The sequence below is a fragment of the Neopsephotus bourkii genome, unplaced genomic scaffold (genome assembly GCF_033783945.1).
Source record: "Neopsephotus bourkii isolate Nb327-2 ecotype Australia unplaced genomic scaffold, CSIRO-AGI_Nbou_v1 NB_587, whole genome shotgun sequence".
NCBI lineage: Eukaryota > Metazoa > Chordata > Aves > Psittaciformes > Psittacidae > Neopsephotus > Neopsephotus bourkii.
The window spans coordinates 148,094-168,222 of record NW_026901088.1 but is presented as its reverse complement, the minus strand read 5'-3'; the positions used below and the strand labels follow the sequence as shown (position 1 = coordinate 168,222).

The following is a 20,129-nucleotide window of genomic DNA, read 5'->3' as shown; positions in this document are numbered from 1 at the left end:
GTACAATACCACGCGCCGAACAACGAGTCCGACCCGGCAGACCCCCTGTCCTTCTGGGTAACTCCCAGTTACATCCAGGGCATGACATGCTGTGGTATGGAATACCTCTTTGGTCAGTTTGGGTCAGGTGTCCTGTCTCTGCTTCCTCCCGGCTTCCCTCCTCCCTGGCAGAGCATGAGGCTCACAAAGTCCTTGGCCAAACCAAAACATCATTTTTATCAGCTCTGTTCCCAGCCCGAAAGTCAAAACACAGCACTGCACCAGCTACCAAGAAAGAGAAAAATGACTGCTACTGCTAAACCCAGGACACCCTGAAAGAATGTTACAACAGATGGAGCCTGACATCATGGACTGGTTGAATTCAGCAACTTTATAGGAGGGTCCATGGACTGAGGAATGACATCTGTCTCTTTGTATGTGTGTGTGCATATATATATATATAAGACAAAAAGCAATGATATATTGAAAAATGTGGGATCTGAGTATGATGTAATGGTACAGAATAAGGGGTGGATACTGTCCTTGGTTTGGCTGTAGCAGTTATTTTTCTCCTTCCTAGTAGCTGGTACAGTGCTGTGTTTTCAACTTCAGTTTGAGAACAATGATGATAACATGGCAATGTTGTAGTCCTTGCTAAGTAATGCTTACACCGGTCAAGGACATTTCAGTCTCATGCTCTGCCAGTTAGGAAGGGCACAAGAAGCCGGAAGGAAGCAGAGACAGGACACCTGACCCAAACTAGCCAAAGGGGTATTCCATACCACATCACCTCATTCCCAGTATATAAATTGGGGGGTAGTCACCTGGAAGGCCAGATCACTGCCCAAGTCAGGCTGGGTGGTGAGCAATTGTATTGTGCATCATTTGTGTTTATTGCTTTCTTTTCCTTTTCTCTTTCTAGTTTCATTTTCTCTCTCCTTGCTATTTCCCTTATTATTCTTATTCTTAGTGGCAGCAGTAGTAGTAGTTTTGTATGGTACCTTAGTTATTGGACTGTTCTTATCTCAACCTGTGGGATTTACATTCTTTTGATTCTTCTCACCATCCCTCTGGGAGTGGGGGGAGGGAAGAAGTGGGGGGATTGAGCAAGCAAGCGGCTGCATGGTTCTGAGTTACCAGCTAGGATTAAACCATGATACCAGCCCAAAGTAAAGCGCTGCATTTGTCATTTGGAAAGCGTTACAAAAATTCTTGTCATTTTTATCTTCAGAGAAGTATGAACACTGAACCTGGATAACAAAGGGAAGCAAGTTCAGTTCAGTGTCTTTGGTGGTGGGAAAGTCTTCACTGCAAATGTTAAGGCTTTCTAGAATGGTAAAGAGTGTGTTTCCAGGAGCCCTTCCAAGGAGGAGTATGCTTATGACATGTATTTTGAGATAAATTACACTTGATTCAGATAAAACGCTTCATCAGAAGAACTGTAGCATGCATAACATGCATAAGAAATCAATTGGCTTTCATTATCCCAAAATATGTCAAGCAATTTACAATGTAATGAAGAAGTTGGAATTGTGGTAATGGAATGACATTGTAGATAAACAAAACAGTCATTATGTGCATTGTAATGTTCCATATGTGCCTCAACACTGGAATTTCTTAGTAAGATAATGAATATTGCCACAGTTATCCAATTACCCTTTTGAAACTCAGGATCTTTAGAGAACTACAAGACCCAGGCAGAAGGGACTCTGTTATTGGCTTTATACCTCAGTGTAACTTATTGTCCAGATAATTGCCTGTTTAGGATTGAAGAATACTGTCTGCACTGCAAATCACACCTAATTTAGAATAGAGTCTTTAAAACTTTCATCAGGCAACAAGATTTCTATCAACTGAGAGTAACACTGCTCACAGGTTACTGCATTTTAAGGACAGTTGTCTACTAAATAGGGATTTTGATAAGAGATCAATGACAATGTATAGATAAATAGCTGATTCTTCAAAATAGTTGTTAGCAAAGCTTTTCCATTAAAAGAAAAATAAGGTGTTACAGGTGCTTAGTGTGTGGGAACAAGCCTGGTCCACAGCTTACTGTTCTACAGGAGTAGGTGCTTGACTGTTCTATATTCCCCAGATCCTACTTCAAGTCACTGTTTTCTGCTTGTGAAATCAGTCTTGCTCCTTCACCATGGAACTGTTATAGCAATAGAATTTGATTTAACTTGAGAAATAATATCATTTACTTAAATAAACCATCTTGCAAGTCACCTCTGTCTTAAAGAAGATACATGGGTGAAATGCTTCAGAAATAGATTTCTGCTTTCCAGTTAAACAAGCAGGCGTAAGTATGTATCTTTCCTAAAAAGTGTCTCCATTGACGGACATGCAAGATGGAAAGCCACAATACACTGTCGGAGGAGCGACCCGAATCAAGAAGACAATCTCAATATGAGTTACGCTTCTTGCTCGATTTATTGCACAGGCTCACCTAATTTATACCATTGGTGATAGTTTACGTGACAGCTGTACATCTTTCATTGGCTACATAAACCTGTCCACCCGCCTGTCTATACATTGCTATTGGCTAAGCTAAGTTTTACACACATATCTCTGCAACAGCAGGGTGCATGCCTTGCGAAAAGCGGTGCATTCCTTGTGGCCAGCAAGCTCCTGTTTCAACGTTCTGCTTACATTTCTTCGACTCCCGGCCTCCTCGGCTCAGCTGAGTCAGAGAAAGTTCAAGGCTGTCTCACTTGGCTCTAATCCTGGGTTGTGCAGGCCCTCATGAGAATAACCATTGCTCCACAATACACAACAACTTGCATTTCCTCCTTTTGTGACTGTCCTCGGTTCAGCAGTAGCAGTCATTTTTCTCCTTCTTGGTAGCTAGTGCAGTGCTGTGTTTTGACTTTCGGCCTGAACAGAGCTGACAACAATAATGTTTTGGTTTGGCCAAGGACTTTGTGAGCCTCATGCTCTGCCAGGGAGAAGGGGAAGCCGGGAGGAAGCAGAGACAGGACACCTGACCCAAACTGACCAAAGAAGTATTCCATACCACAGCACATCATACCCAGGATGTAACTGGGAGTTACCCAGAAGGGCTAGTGGGCTGGAGAGTTGGAGGAGGTATCAGTCAGTGCTTGGTCGGGCTGGGGGGGCAAATTATCAGTCGCCTGGTGATGAGGTGTTGTATTCTCTTCCCTTGTTATTTCCTTTATCATTATTATTATTCGTGGTAGCAGTAGTGATTTGTGTTACACCTTAGTTACTAAACTGTTCTTATCTCAACCCGTGGGAGTTGCATTCTTTTCGATTCTCCTCTCTGTCTCTCCGGGAGTAGGAGGAGGGCAAGAAGGGGGGGAGTGAGTGAAAAAGCTGTCTGGCTGGGTTTAAACCACGACAGTGAAATAGGAATTCTTTTCTGAACTCTACATCTGCAAACCAAACCTTGCTTCCAAAAGCTCAGTCGTGTTCTCTCCCACCTGCATGTTTCCACATGTAACAGGGATTCAGCAGGCCTAAAAGTGCCATTATTATCTTCAAGTTTTGACTTTGCTGGTATCTGAGTGCAGGTACAAATGGGAGATGTTGGAACTCATCTGGAAATACACTGTCTTTCTAGAGGATCACATGAGCTAAAATAAACTCCAGCTCTATCTCACACAGCTGCATAAACACACTAAGATTTAATTGAAACCTGTCACTATGGCAGACAAGCCTTCTATCCATGGGATTATATAATTTCAGTGAGAAGATGCCATTTTTTTTAAAACATCACTTTTCATCAGTGCAAAAACTGCTGATTTTTAAAGACTGATTTTATTACTGTGATCCCGAAACATACACGTGACATTCCCCTTCAGAGATTTAGCTATAATCTTTAGATCACTTACCTAAAGTGGTGTAGCATAATCCGACACAATGTTAAAATAAACAAGTCGTTACATTTCAACATCATCGTCCCTGAATGTCTAATTGTGTTCATTGTATATAATCCTCCAAAATATTAAATAAGAAAAGCATCAGTTTCATGAGCACCTCTGTGTTACTGATAACTGATTCATATAATCATCAATAAAGTGGAATTTTACTGGAGTAAATGGGATGCTCTGTGCTAGGAAAAATAAAGTTAGATGCACTGTTCATATTGATTTTTTTTCCCTTCCAAAGCCATTTCGTAACTTTTAATACCAGAGCATTTGTGAGAGAACTACTTAGGTTCAGGTAATGTGAGAACTAAATTGTACATGGAAAATACAAAATATTACTTCAAATTACTGATAACAACTTTAATGTGAATCAACAAACTTGATATTTATGAGTAAATACATTACCCTTTCTGTTTGTTACCAAAATGAACGAGGATTTCCTGTCAATGCATCCAACAGTGCATTTGAATTATAAAGCAAACAAGGGCTGCCTTCCTGAAGGCCACCAAGAATACCATTTTGTCACTCCATTATTTTCATTTTATTTTTAAGGAATGTGAACCATAGTTCTTTAATACTTAACAGGTTACCTCTTATAAGAAAAGAATTAAAAAACAAAAAAATATAGAATATTCCATGACTCTCTCACCCACTCAGAAAAGCTTAAAGTCATAAGCACATGGAAGTCAAGAAAAGCCAAACTAATATTTTATATAGCCTGAAATTTACACTAAAATATATACATAATTCCTTACTGTTAAAGGAAAAAAATCCCATTGCTTAAAAATAAAGCTTCAAAACTAACACCTACCTTATATCCCATAATGGAAACAACCCTCTTTGGGTGCAAAGTTTCTTGGTTCTAATACACAAATCTAGAATTGATTATCAGTAAACATAGAATTCACAATGGGAGTTCTTTTGCTTTTGAAATAAATTGGTACCTGTTTCACAGCCCTAAAACTAATATAATAGGAGGTTTTTCAGATTATTAGAAGCCATTTCTAACTAGAAAAAAGCCCTTAGTAAACCAAACACTGAGGTTATATTGTCTGTTATCTTATTTTGCTTCAACATAAAGATATTAATTGAACTTAAGTTTAAAAAGCTGAAAGGCCTTTTAAAATAACACAGCAGTAGAAAAAAAAATGAACTGACAGGATAAACATGAACATCTATTTCCAAAACTTAAAATGTTATACTTAAGTTTCTTGGGTGCTACCAAAATACGAGAAGTTAGTACAGGTGATACACACTGTACTTTTTAATGTGCTTTACCATAGCTCCTAGATCATGACTGGCTTTAACAAAATAATTTTGCAGTATTAAATACTCCAAATTGCAGAGGTAATTATTGTATTATTTGTTGAAGTTCAGTAAGAATCCTTGAAGGACTTGGATGTTACTAATGGAGAATCAGGAGTGTAGTATACCTTTGGAACGTCACCATAAGTCCCAAATTATTTATTTACACCAACAGCCTCAAATTATTTAAAGCTAAAATCCTGGAACTGTTTAACGGTCATTCTGCCATCCACACAGAATCATAGAATGGTTAGGGTTGGAAAAGACCGTAAGATCATCTAGTTATGACCCCCCTGCTATGGGCAGGGACACCTCACACTAGACCATGTCACCCAAGGCTCTGTCCAACCTGGCCTTGAACACATGTTTTGCTTCTTCAGGAGGAGAGAAAAGAGGGATGTATCCAAGCAAGCATGGAGGTGTCAGCTCTGAAGGTACAACGCACTTCATTTCACGTGCTAACTGGTGTGGGACAGGACATCACACCCACCTGGACGAGCTTCTTTCTACCAAGTCCCTTTGATGCAGTTGGTTTTCTGGGATGGGAAGAAGCAGGGAAGCAAAGCTGAGTAATTTTTAAATGAAGGTACTACCATCTACACACTTGCTACATATTAGATATACAAACTCTTCAGCTTTCTTCTGCTCTCTGTCACTGAGAATGTCACAGTATAGATGCAAACTGTGGATGGATTGATAAGCAAAGCCTTCACATACCACTTCCCACAAGTCCAACATGTATATGTGGATTTTACACCATGACCAGCTGAGAATGTCATATTCCAAACACCTCACACAACAAGAAATGAATAGCCATACCTTTTCCACTTACCTGTCCTGGTGGATACAATCCTTGTATATTATACACTGATAAGCAAAAGTAGTTCAAATGAAGTAACAAAGAAAGGAAGCGTGATTTAGAGACACTAAATTTACATTCATCCATGCAAATGCCTGCAGAGGGGCTGGGCATAAAATTCACTGCAAATTGGGTCGGAAGAATACTCTCCCACAGAAACCCTACATGCCAGGTTATTACTTGAGTAACATCACTTGTATACCATGCAGTAGTGCACTCAATGCACAGCTCACATAGAATTGACAAACATCCATTGTCTTGAAATAACACAAAGATCATAAAAAAGCTGAATTTTTTAAAGATAAGTAGGAGCTAAACCAGCATTAGCCTGAGAGGTACTAGTTTTACTTCTTTCTAGAACTAATCCCAACATCTAAAGAAAACTTGGACAACACCAGGCAAAGATCCTCTACACATAATACAGAACTGTATTGTTAACTTCTATGAGTCAAAGTTGTTCTTCACAGAGCTCCCACTGGCTATTCCAGAGTCACAACAGCAATACAGCTGTGTTGTGGTTTAAGCCCAGCCGGTAACTGAAAACCATGCAGCCTCTCGATCACTCCCCCCCCTTCTTCTTCCTCCCCCCCCTCCCAGAAGGATGGAGAGGAGAATCAAAAGAATGTAACTCCCACGGGTTGAGGTAAGAACAGTCCAGTAACTAAGGTATAATACAAAACTACTACTGCAACCACCAATAATAATAATGATGAGGGAAATAAAAAGGGGAGGGAATACAATTGCTCTCCACCCACCAACCAATATCTAGCCTGACCCGAGCAGCAATCTGGGCTTTCTGGGCAATTCCCCCCAATTTATATAGTGGGCATGATGTGCTGTAGCATGGAATACCCCTTTGGCTAGTTTGGGTAATGTCTCTGCTTCCTCCTGGCTTTTTGTGCCCTCCTTACTGGCAGAGCATGAGACTGAGAAGTCCTTGATCAGGATAAGCATTACTTAGCAAGAACAGTTATCAACACTGTTCCCAGACTAAAGTCGAAAACACAGCATTGCACCAGCTACTAAGAAGGAGAAAAATGACTGCAACTGCTGAACCCAGGAGAAGCTGACATGCAATATCCTTAAAATTGCAAAGTAATATGACAGATATTGCAAAATGGTGGGGAAAAGGTCAATGACATACTGAAGTCATCATTTACTTCTGATAATTTAGCACCACACAGGAGAATGTAAGCACTGTTCACTTCAGAGGAACTCTGTGTCCCACACAGGAAAATACAGTTCTAATAGAGCAATGTCATCACTTAACTATGACCTTTGTTAAAGACTTTAAAAGACAAAGTCAACACTATGTGGAAACTGCCGGATCCTCCACTTCTTGCACTTAAGACCCTACAGCTGATCATCAAGATCATCAAATGGAGACCAAGTCCAAATATGTCCAACCAACTGCAGCAGCAGTTCCAACTGGAAGGGGATCATTCCTGTCCTAGCCCTCACACTGTGTGCTCCAGATGACCACAACACAAACAGCTGTTTCAGCAGAAAACGTTAAACCTGAGGAAGTGCTCCACACCGAGAACTCTTGGGCATCAAGTCATAGTTGGGCTTTTTAGATGGTAGACTTCCACCCCACTTCCACTTACTGGAGCTGGATATTTAAACACCTGGGTCCAGTCTATCTTATTTTTAATTTCTACCTTCTCCTTCCTCTTTTCTGGCACGGCAAGAACAGCTTAACTTCTTCTCAGTTTGGGCATTAAAACTGGGTGTCTGAGGTCAAAATTTGGCTGGGTCTCGCGACAGCCTTCCAACTCCTTCTTCTCTCCCTTCCTCCTACTGGACCCCGGACGGCCGTCGCCCGACGCTCCGCCACTCTCCCCGTGGGGCACCGCACGCCGGGCTGCGGGGGGCCGGCACTGCGACGGCAACCGCCCTACTTCGCATCCCGGGCCGCCCGGCTGCACCGCAGAGGGGCTCCCGCCAAACTTTGCCGCCCGGTGCGGTGCTAGGGGTTGGGGCTGGGCCCGGGCCGAGCCCGGCCCGGCCGCCGCCTTCTGTGCTGAAGGTGAAGCAACCTGGCGCAGGCTCCTGCAGTTTGCACAGCGGGTGCAGAGCCGCCTCCAGGCAGCGCTAAGACGTATTTTTTCGTACTAATCTGCACATTCAGCACGTCCAGAGCGCCTATGACTTTATCTGGACTTTCTCCACTCTCCGGGCTCATGACACTGCGATCGCCTCCTCATCCTATCGCTAACTCTCGCTCTCCTTCACTCCTTCCTCCTCTCTTACAAGGCCTGCTAAGATCAAGCCCGATGGAAAGTAGAAAGAGAAAAAGAAAGAGAAGCAGAGGGAAGGAAAGGCAGCCGCTCCATCCTTCCCTCCACCCACCACGGCGCACACACCACCCCTTTTTCCCCCCAGCCCAGCCCCTTCTCTCGGCGATTTCCTCCGCTCTTCAGCAACTAGGGCGGCTTGGCGGAACGACTCCCAGCTGCGGCACGGCTGCCCTCCGCGCCGCCCGCCCAGCACACCTCCCCCGGCCGCCCCCCACACCCCTGCGATGCCCTACTGCGCCCTGTGGTCCCCTCTACCTCATAAAGGTTCCCTGAAGCCATGCTGGGTTTCGGAACTTGGTTCCTTTGCGCCGTTTCCGTCTCCACCGCTCTCCCACTCGCTCTCTCTGTTGAGTAAACTGTGTTTTGCAGAATAACAGGCTTTGGAGTTGGCTGTGCGCAGAATCAGAGGCGAGCAGAGGCAAGCGGCGGCGCTGTCATAATCAGCAGCAGCTCGGCGCTTCCTCCCCTGCGACCGGGTCCGGGACGGGTCTCCCGGCGCCCTCCGTCAGGGAAAGTCATGGGGCCGGAGAGCGACCTCCTTCCACCCCTCACGCCGCTCCGAGCTAGGAGCGCTTCAAACTCTTTCTGTGGCCAAAATACATAAATAAAAACTTGATAAACAACAACAACAACAACAACAATAATAATAATAATAATAATAATAATAATAATAATAATAATAATAATAATAATAAAGGGGGGGGAAGTAGCGGCCGCGCGGCGGGGAGGACCGTGCCGCCCGCCCAATGCCCCCACGGGGAGAGGCGGGCACAGGGCCAGATCCTAGCCGCCAGCGTCGAGTGGCCCTGCCGGCCACCTTCCTGCCTTCTCGGCACTGCATGACTGTCCCATCCACCCCGTGGTTATCACCGAGAAAATGGAGGTAGCAGGAAACCTCTAAGCCGCGAGCCGCGGTGAACTCCAGAGCCATCTATCACCTCAGCCGGAGCCTATCCTCACGTACTCTTTGCAGCCATTTATGATAATTAGCCAACCCTCTCCAGGAAATGAAACGGACATCCTGCCACCTGGATTTCACTAGGAGGCACAGGGCGGTCAATGGTCTGTGATTGTGGATGTGGGGCAGTACAAAGCTCTTGCCCGTTGCTACGTTAGAGCTTCCTGGATCTTTTTTTTTGAGGGAAAGAGTGACCCCATGGCTGCTGTTTTTTTTTCCTGCAGCTTCCCTGAGCGAGGGCAACTGCGGCACTGAGCAAACCAGGCAGCATGTTGATCTCCTGTCTGTCTTTATCCACTATCACTGCTGAATGCTTCCTGCTCAGGGATTTCCAGGTTGAGGAAGTATCTTCACACCAGCTTGGCCATGATTAAAGATGAACTAGCTTATCGCGAGAGGAAGCCCCGCTTTTCAGCAGCCATGATGGAGTCTTGCAGAGGCAGTTGCTGATGTGTGGCAAAGGGCTCTTAGCATGACACCCCAGATGGTGTGAAGCAATTGGCCGTGTTCTGGGGAGGCTGCTTAAGTATCAAATTGTGTTCCTGTGAAGCCATGGGATTTGTTTCTCCAGGTAAGGTGTTGAGTGTCCTCTGAATATTATTGTTCTTGATAGGAAAGAGTGCCCTTAGGATTTGCTCTGACCAGCTCTTCACACCTTGGCTTTGTAGCCAGCCTGCTGTAGATGTTACCAGTTTTTAGACTCCATGTTCTCGCCTCATGAATCACCTGAGGTAACCATTCTCCTGGAGCCCGTGAGACACATTGAATGCTGGCTTTGCAGTGGTCATGGCTTTTGTTTGTCTTTAGTGTGTTGGCATTTTCCATCCCTTTGATTTCAGTCCTTTGTGTAGTGCTGCACTCCATGATAATGTGGGACTTGGTACTGCCCTCACTATTATCTGAGTGGCAGGTTGTAGCCGGTTATTATTATATAGTAAGTCTCAGCATAAATGTTGCTGCTATCGAGTGCTGAATTATTTCTCAAATTTCATTTATGACCAAAAATCCCAGCACAGTCTCAGTGGGATGAAGCCCAAGAGCCTACTGACTGAGAGGATTCCTATTTGAAATACTGATATCAAGTATTTTGAATGTTGTCACTTTTGATCATGAATAATATATGCACATTATTATAAAAATTTAGCATAGACAGGGTTTTGGTCCAAATTTAATTTATTTACAATTTATTGAGAGGCAATAAGCAAGCAGCGCTGGGTGCGCAGGGGAGCCTTTACTCCACCAGCAACGCACGCCGAGAGTTCTGGGGTGCAGTCTCTTATACTCCTCGATCTTGGGTTTCAACCAATCCTGTCGTCTCCTTCACCCGAATATCGACGTGGTTCTTTTTCATTGTTCTCCTCCTGTTGCTGGGATCTTATCTTTGGGTGATGAAACTTCTTAAAAAGTCATTGAATTCCTTGGCAATACATTAACAGGGAATGTCTGTCACAAGCTTAACCACCATCTTAGCCCCCTCAATTCCATTTCTTATATAGTTACATATTGAATACACAAGTTTCACCTCATCCCATAACAGAATGTATCCCTTGATTACCTAGCCACCTTAAGGTATTCAAGCAGTTAAACAAAACACCCTCTGTAGTTAGCAAAGCATTTGAGACGTTCAAGTAGTTAAACAAAGTACCCCTTAAAGCAACAAAGACTTTGGTTAGGAAGGATTATTCCTTTGTTCCTTCTTTTCTTTTCATCATTGTATTTACAGGAACTCCCATCTTAATCTGATCATTCGTATACATTCTACACATGATTTTCGATTCCTCCCAAAGTGCAATGATGACAAGGACTCCTAAGTTTCTGACACGAATCATTCCTATATACCTCACAATTCCCCCCTTTGTTTTTATGTAACTTATTGATTCGTGTCTTGGCCTCCAATTTAATAACTGCCTTTTGAGCAGCAGATAATAATGGAGTCATCTTTGTTTTCAATATCATTAACGAGTGGGTTCCTCCCTTATTTTCTGGTTCCAATGGCATGATGGTTAATTGCATGTTTTGCATAACTTTATGTATCAGTCTGGTGAAACATGGGATTATACATGGAATAATTAATAGTCCTCCAAATATTCCCAGTATCACTACACCGATTTTAGTGATCCAGTCCTCATTTAAGAATTGTCCCCAAGATCATAATCCTCCTTCCATTCCAGGTTGGTACTGGAACATGGGCTATCTTTTTCATTTCTCTCACAAGCTCACTTATGGCTTTTCCCTCATCAGCTATTTCTAAACAGCAATTACTGAGATTGAATTTTCCATAGACCCCTCCTTCTTGAGCTAGCAAATAATCCAAAGCCAAATGATTCTGGTATATTGCAGTTCTCATTTTAGTATTTTGCTTTGCAACTAGTCCTAATGCATCTCCTGTTTTATTTACTACTATTTCTACTACAGCTTGTAATCTTATAAACCTATTCAGCATATATATATAGGAGTCCTGTATCCCCAGGACCCATCTTCAGCCCAAGTCGCTGGATCATAATAAGAAATTATTCGTTCAGGTGGCCACTCATTGTCTTTCCAATTACCAATTTGTAGTTCTCTTCTATATCGTTTTCTCCTTAGTTCACCTGTTGCTATATATAACTGGACTCCCAAGCATTCCCCTCGGCTTATAGGTAATAAAAAGAAACTGGGTCTGATGGTTCCTAATATACATGATCCTGTCCAATTTTGAGGTAAAAATGCAAAGGTTATTTTACCACAGATCCAATAATGTCCATCTGGAGTGGGTCAACCATTTCATATGTTAGTTCCATTAGTCCAGTTACTGAATCACTGATTTATTTCTATAGGATTTCCCCATTTTTCCCAGTCTTTGTTCTGTTCCATATATAACCCCCTTTACAAAGTAAATTTCCTACTGGTTTTCCACCATTTTCTAAATTCTACCAACAACTTTTCCCAATTATATTCGTTTGTAAGATCCATTGTTGTCTCCTATTTTACCCTTTTCGATTTTTCCAGATTGCAGGGTTGCTTATATTACTCTCCATTGCCTCCCAGGGCCATCTCTCCTTTTGGTTAGTTCCCCCACAAACATAGCAGTTAGTTACATTCAATGCTTTAGCTGTATTTTCAGCAAGATTTACAAAGAGATTTTTAGCAACTGTGGGAATTTCATATTGGACTCCTGTTTCTATTTCTTGATAGACAGAATTGAATAATAAGTGGTGTTGCACTGACGCTCTAGATTTTTCCTTAATTACTACTTGTAAAATCACCCCTGGATCTTCTCCAGTTCCATAAATTACTAGTCCAATTTTTACCTCCTCTCATCTCCATTGTCCTGGATTCCAGATAGTTAGATTGACAGGATTACAAGAATGGGCTGTGCAGTTGGCAAAAGTTATTCCCTTTCTAATTTTTGCCCTCAATTGGGATCCCTTGCATTCTTGGGGCCATCCCCAGGTAGGAGTTGTACTCCAACAGGCACAACTCCATCCAGTATGTCCATGAAAATGGTAACTTCTTTTGGATTCATTATCATATTCCCAATCTGCATAACAACCTGTAGGTAAATACGATTTCTCTTTTGGTCGGAGACAAATATATTATTCGCATTCTCTATAATACCTCCTCCAATCCAAGTTTCCACAATTTGAATATAGGTCATCATCAATAGTGTCACAGTCATCAAAGGTTACTCATACAGGTTGTCTTAGATTAGTTATTATTTGGCTTGTTGCCATTAGTCTTCCTTCTGCTGAGTTTGAACATGGTTATCAAACAACTAAAGGGGCCTCACTGCCTTTTTACACCCCCTGTTAAAAACTTTTATGTGAACTCGAGAACAAAAAATGCACAGAACACCATCTGCCCTGATTCAGAGAAAATTCCAGGAACAAACTTGCCAACAAAGTTTTCGCGTTGACAACAGGTATTCTTTATTGTGGCGCTGGGAGATACAGGGGATAGCTTCTCCTAACGTGTTTTCCCCAATTGCCACACAAGCCGTCCTTTTATAGTCCCTGGGCATACATACATGTTCATGAGGCTACGTATGGATTACATAATTTTCCAGAAAGTTCCCTTCATGCATACAAAATTGTGGTTGTGTTTTCTGAGGGTCGTTTACTTCTTACAACAATCTTCATCACTTCTGGCAGCCTTTGAAGCTCTCCCAGTAAATGCTCATACCAGTTTAATTGGTTCTGATGCACGGACTGACTCCACAAGTCATTAAAGTTGTAAAGTAGGCATGCTTTTTATTCAGTGCTGAGACGCACGGGGATAATTCCTCAAAGTCATGCGTACCTCAGTGTTGTTTCCCTCTACATTTATAAGGTTGCACCATACGCCTATACATATTCATATCCTATATCCGCTTCCTATTACAATGAGCTAGAAGGTCCTTTGCGCCTATGCAGTGCCCCCTCTGGTCATGGGCAGGGGTCTCAAGATGAAGTAAATGAGTCTTCCCCCTGTGGGTAGGGGTCTTCAAGATGAAGTAAATGAGTTTTCCTCTTCTTGAACATTTCACCTTTTAGTCCTCACGTATGGCCTTAGGGTTTGGTCCCAGCCATAAACCATCTGCTTCTCCCCCTTAACAGTAGATTCAGGGGTCTGCTTTTCCTTATCAATAGCTGCTTATCAGTAAAATCAGGCCTCTGCTTTTCCTTGTCAATAGAACCAGGTGTCTGCTTTTCCTTATCAATAATGCCTTTGTTCTGCTTTTACTCTATTATTTATGACATAGCTATCCATGTTCCTTCTATTGATTTATGAAGTGATTTCGATATATATTGTATTATGCAAGGTATAATCATTAAAATGAGTAATCCTATAGCTAAGATTAGAAGGCCTTGTTTAAGTATTTCCCTGAACCATCCAGTAACTCCTAGGTTATTTAGCCTTTCATCCAATCCGCCTCCAACAATTCTAAGCTTTTGCATATTTTCCTGCTATTTTCACAGCTTAGCATGAATTGATTCAGAATGTTCAGATAAGTTCACACAGCACATACCTTCGAAATCCTCACAACCGTCCTGTAACAATATCTTTGTTACTTCCCTGGCTTGCGCGCTTCTAGTTGGAAAGGCTTCTGGCCAACCTGAAAAGGTTTCTTTTAGTACCAACAAATGTCTATACCCCTTTTTCTGTCCTTTTGAAAATTCTGTTGCAACATTTTATATACTGCTATTACCATCCAGAGTCTTTTTGAAATAGTTTCCTGTTTCTACTTGATACTTACATTTCATTTTTTTTCAATCTTCATAATTTATCATAGATCATTTACAATTCCAGGAAGAAAATTTTGTTATACCACAAGTTATCATTATTAAAACAATTAATATTCTTGCAACCAGTTGCCTTAACCAGGAGAGATCAGGTAACCATGAGGGTAAGTTTTTCTACATTTCTTCCCTTGGCCATTTTACAAAATATTTTAGTTTGTTTCCAGATTTGTTTCAGGAACAGCAATTTTAATTGATTCTTGTTCCACTTGGATTATATCAATGGCTTTACTTTCTATTTCCTCCATGGTTGCTGAGATACTCATGATTGCCTTCTCTAATTCACTTACTCCCGAAGATGGAATTAGCCATCTCGCAAAACTATGAAATGCAGTATTCTGTTCAGCAGTAGGGTTAAACCCTCGCTTAACCAATACCATCCTTTCCCTTCAGGAACAGACCACCACTGAACCACACAATTTGAATAGTGACCTACACCTGTGGCATTTAAACAAACATAGTCTCCTACTCTGGTTCCTGGTGTAATACATCTTTGCATACAGGTATAATACTTGGATTAGGATTAACTGTTCCAAATCTTAAAATTGTCCATGAGATAGTGTTGGAAATTGGTATGCCAATTAATAAAAGGCCGTGATCTCCTAATTCAGGAAACTGTGCACACACCCAACAGTGACTACAATTAACAACTTTAGTAACATTCTGCATTAATTTCAGGTATAAGTATTAGTCCCAAGATGGTATGTCAGTTATCACATAAATCAAAATTACGACTGATATAATTTCATATGCGAGGGTCCTGAAGGTTCGATCCGCCATTTCATCTCTGGTTCTGGTGCTTTCTTTTTTCTTGAATAATGTATCAAAGAAGTTGTTCCTTTATCTTCACTGCTGTAAAGGTGGTCAATAATAACTGGTAAAGTCCGCTCTACTTCTCCTGTAGAGGATCTCCTGAAAAATTCTTACCATAAACCCAGTCTCTGGATCTAAAAAGGTGAGTCGGATAATCCACGCCTCTCGCTCTTGTCCTCAGTATTCTCTCATTTCTTCTAATTGCTTTCCCAGATTGATCAGAAACTCTAGGAGATAACCTTCTCCCACTTCCAGAAGACTTTCTCCTTTAAACTGGGACTGATATTGTCTTCCATGTAAAATTTTAAATGGGATAGCCTCTTCTTTTGACCGAGGTTTAGTTCGAATTCTTTTCTACTATGCCCACTTGCCTGATGCCTGTATGGAACATGTAGCTGCCAATCAATTTTTAATTTTTGCTAATTTCTTCTAACTGTTTTGCACTAAAGGGTGAGCCTCGGTCGGAAGAAATTGCCTCTGGTATTCCAAAACAAGGTATTACACTGTTTACCAATGTTCCAATTACTTGTCTTGCATTATTTATTCTACAAGGGAATGCTTCTGGCCACCCAGAAAAAGTATTTAACACCAACAAATATTGGTCTCAATAATTCAGAAAAAATTATTTGTCAGTGCTGTCCCAGATAACTTCCTCCCCAGTTGTACCAGTTTGATTTCTACTTTCAATTTTAGGATTATTCTTGAGACAGAGCTGACATTGTCACTAATTGAACTATGGTATATAGATTCCTTCCTCCAATTTGTTCATCTAAGTATTTATACATAGAGTTGCTACCTCAACGAGTTTTATTATGTTCTTCCTGTACTAGCTTCCAGAGTTGGTTATAGGGGATTATAATTCGCCCATCAGGTATCTGAACCTAATCTTCTTTGTTTTCCTCTCCTTTGAGATCTCCAATCCATTTTCTATCCTCCTTTGAATATCTAGGTTTAGATTTCTCAATTGTTAGTTTGCCATCAGGGATTAAGGGAATGAGTTTAGATTGTTCAGCTGCTCCTTTGGCTTCAAAATTGGCCAAATTATTTCCAATTTCCTGATCCGATTCACCTTGTTGATGCCCTCAGCAATACATAATAGCTAATTCCTCAGGTAGCTTTCAGTAGTCATAGAATTTCTGTAGCATGTTTAATCTTTTTCTCCTGTGTTCAGAGGTCCTTGTTCTTTCCAGATGGCACACTGTGCATGGACCACACCAAATGCATATTTAGAATCAGTCCAAATATTTATCCTTTTGTCTTTAGCCAATTCCAGGGCACGTTCCAAAGGTTTCTTTCAAATCTGGTTGGCTTGAATATACAGTTTCACATAGTGGCCAAGCAGTCAGGTGTTAATAGCTCTGTTGGTTGTTCTGCAAAAGGATGCTGGATTGACATTAGTGACCACAATTTCTGTATCATCATGTTGCACAAGGGTGGCCTGGTATTTTAAAAAACATGAGGGAGATCTTTCTGTTCCAGGACTGCTGATACCACATGGGACACTACTACAGTAATCTTTTGTCCCAAGGTGAATTTGCGAGCCTCTTCAATATTCATGATGTTAGCATAAGAACTGACACATAACCATCGGAATGGTTATATGAGGTGCTTTAATGCAGCGCTGGGAAACCAGGGGCACGCGCCCAAATCTGGCTTCGACCCCCGTCACATCATGTCCGCAATTTATACACTATTCAATACAGATTACATCATTGACTAATACATATGCATCAAGGATTATCACATCCGTCTGTTACAACATCAGCCTCCTCTGCACTTGCGCAGCCCCCTCTGGTGGTCGTCCCGAGGAGTCTTCCTCGGATGAAGTAGGAAGTCTTCCTCAGCTTGTCCTTTTCACCTTTTCGTTCTTTTGACATGTCCCAACCATTATGTGGACGCCAGCATTCTCTTATCTTCCCTAGGTTCTGCTTGGGTAGAGTTTCACAATATACTTCTCTAAATTCACCCATATACCCTTCACCATATATGGGTATGTTAGCTCTTGCTACCAAGACTACCATTGTAACATTTCTTATAGAGTAACCATGATACAAGACCGCAAACCAAGCTACAAAGTTACAACATTTCCTAATATGCAAAATCACACTATTGATTTATAAATTTCTCAAATATAATCATTTCTACTATTTTATATGATTATTTTATCTTAAAAACTTCGCCCTTTTCTAACAATGACAACTGCTGTCACAGCCCTTAGGCATCCAGGCCAACCTTTGCTCACTTCATTCAGCTGTTTTGAGAAATGCACCACTGCCCTCTTATAGGGTCCTAGTTTCTGAGTAAGGACCTCCAAAGCTATTCCCTGTTCTTCATAGGAATATAGCCAAAAGGATTTAGTCATATCCAGAAGTCAGAGCTGCAGCTCTCATTAGCTCTGTTTTTTAATTTCTAAAGCCCTCCTCTGCTGAATCAGTCCATTCCAAAGAGAGAGGGGTTTCTTTTAACAGTTCATATAGGGGTAATAGCAGAAGACCATAATCATGCATCCAAAGTCTGCATCATCCAGTCATTCCCAGGAACGTCTGGAGCTCCTTGATGGTTGACAGTGGTGGAGTTTGACAAATGGCTTCTTTTCTAGCAGTTCCAAGTTCTCTCTGTCCTGTTATTTCATATCCTAGGTAGGAAACTCGGTTTGGATTAGTCGGGTCTTTTGTCTGGTTACCCGATAACCATTCAGTCCCAGAAAATTCAATAATCCCACCATTCACTGAACACATTCTTCCTTGTTTCAGTAGCAATTGACAGGTCATCCACATATTGTAACAGAGTCCCCGTCTGAGTGGGTGGTTTCCATGGTTCTAGTTCCAGTGCTAAATGATTTTGAAAGGACTGTTTTAAAACTCTTGAGGTAATACTGTCCAAGTTAATTGGGTTTTCCTTACTGTGTCAGGATTTTCCCATTCAAAAGCAAAGAAATTATGGTTTTTTTTGGCCAATGGTAAGCAAAAGAAAGAGTCCTTAAATCCAAGACAGCAAATCATTTCTGATTCAATATAGTGCTTAAGGTATACAGATTAGCTATTACTGGATGAATATCCTCTATAAATTTGTTGATTCCTGAGACCATGAACCAATCTGCATCTATTTCTTTACTGGCAAGATAGGAGTATTATGTGGAAGCGTGGTTAGCAGGCAAGGGTTACGTTCCCATGGCTGAACTTGGCCAGGGACCAGTTTTGTAAAATTCAGCAAGAAACCCAGCTCAGTAAAACACCAGCTGTGCAAAAGGATAAGCTGACCTTGTAGTTAACGAGTATCCTGAAGGGAGGAACAAGGATGTTAGAAAAAGGGATGTAACCACAGGAGTTTCCCAAGAATGTGTGTGTGTAGCAATCTAGATCAATATATACCCTAGGCTTAAGCAGAATAAACGGATCACTTTTATCAGTCATATTGGTTATGCTGTGTTCCCTCTGCATCGCGATGACATGGAGTCTCCGACAGTATTATATTCCAATTCACATTCAATTAATATAAATGATTATTTTTTTTATTCCCTTTCCTGCAATTTTAGGGGATATTGTTTTATTCTAATTGGGCAGCCCCCCCCTTTTTATTTCTACTTTAACAGGCAAAGCATTTTTTGCCTTACCTGGAACTTCAGATGCCCATACTCCCAGGTATACCTGGATTAAGGATTACTTCTATTTCATGGACGTCCTCCTGTTTGCTTTTTCTGTTGAATTAAGGATAAACTCAAAACAGCAATTAATTGATTTTTAACTCTTAATTCCGCTTTGCCTTCTTTAAATGTTGCTTCCTGACCTAATGAAGATGTTGGAGCATTTAGCATGCATAAAAATTTTATGCATTCCTATCTGTTATCCCAATTTGTACTTTAAGGGTTGCACTTTTTTTTCAGGTTATTTTTTCCTTTTTTTTTTTTTTTTTCTTTTCCTTGGTGGCCAGTACCTACCACATCTGTAACAAATTCTTTTCCCTCTGATTTAATACCGAATAAGTTGCCCCTGTATCCAGTAAAATTCCACTTTATTTCCTCTAGTCCATAGTTTTAATTTAACCAGTGCATCTGCTAGGGTACATTCCCCAGGTCCCTTGTCACTCTAGTTCCAATTCAGCCACAGGAGCCACCCCACGGCACTCCCTCCCCCGCAGGGCAGTCTCACTTCCAACGTTCAAAACTCCCCACAGCTCACACACACCGATCCGGTCCCATAGGAGAAGAACCCACTTCCCCCACCTTTGCCCGACATTACTCCTCCATCTGTTTCAAAGCACTTCTGTCCACATTTATTCAACAAACCCTCAGTCCCATCTGTCAACATCTCTGTTCCCACTTCTTTGCCTGCCCCAGCACTTATCCCATGCTCAAACACAGGAGCAGCGTGAGCTCCCCTCCTTTCCACTTGGTTTCCCCCTTTTTTTTTTTTTCCCCATAGTTCCTCACCCTGCTCTGCAGAGGTTTCAGATGCCTGCCTCTGCAACAGCACTTCTGGTTTAATGTGAATGTGCTGCTTGTTGTTCGTGACAGCAATCACATCTTCATCAATATCTGATAGAACAGATATAGAGGGTGCTCCTCTCGGAGGTATCTGTGATACATGATTTTCCTATTTATAACTTTTAAACATCATTCCCCAATATCACAGGCAGAACAACATCTCTCCAGCTTAGCTTTCAGTTTTCCCCTGTCCTTTTCCAAAGCCAGAATTAGGGATCTGGCAGAGGTTTATTAATTTCACATTCTGCCTGACACTCAGGGTGGTTTCTTAAAGTGAAAAACAT

At 41.6% G+C, this 20,129-nt stretch overlaps 1 protein-coding gene and 2 long non-coding RNA genes across 3 annotated transcripts in view; 1 reads left to right on the top strand and 2 right to left on the bottom strand.

The window, feature by feature from the left end:
- The window catches only part of LOC133211242 (chromodomain Y-like protein 2), a 41,244-nt gene extending 32,568 nt beyond the window's left edge, over positions 1–8,676 (bottom strand). The window contains exon 1 of the mRNA XM_061351439.1: positions 8,589–8,676. Coding sequence (XP_061207423.1) covers positions 8,589–8,612 — 24 coding nt within the window. The 5' untranslated portion in view covers positions 8,613–8,676. The remainder of the gene's footprint in view (positions 1–8,588) is intronic.
- The window catches only part of LOC133211244 (uncharacterized), a 229,312-nt gene that overhangs the window by 106,344 nt on the left and 102,839 nt on the right, over positions 1–20,129 (bottom strand). The gene's annotated exons all lie outside the window — the stretch shown is intronic.
- Positions 1–20,129, top strand: part of LOC133211243 (uncharacterized) — a 172,985-nt gene that overhangs the window by 106,840 nt on the left and 46,016 nt on the right. The window contains exon 2 of the long non-coding RNA XR_009725156.1: positions 18,232–18,337. This is a non-coding gene — a long non-coding RNA (uncharacterized LOC133211243). The remainder of the gene's footprint in view (positions 1–18,231; positions 18,338–20,129) is intronic.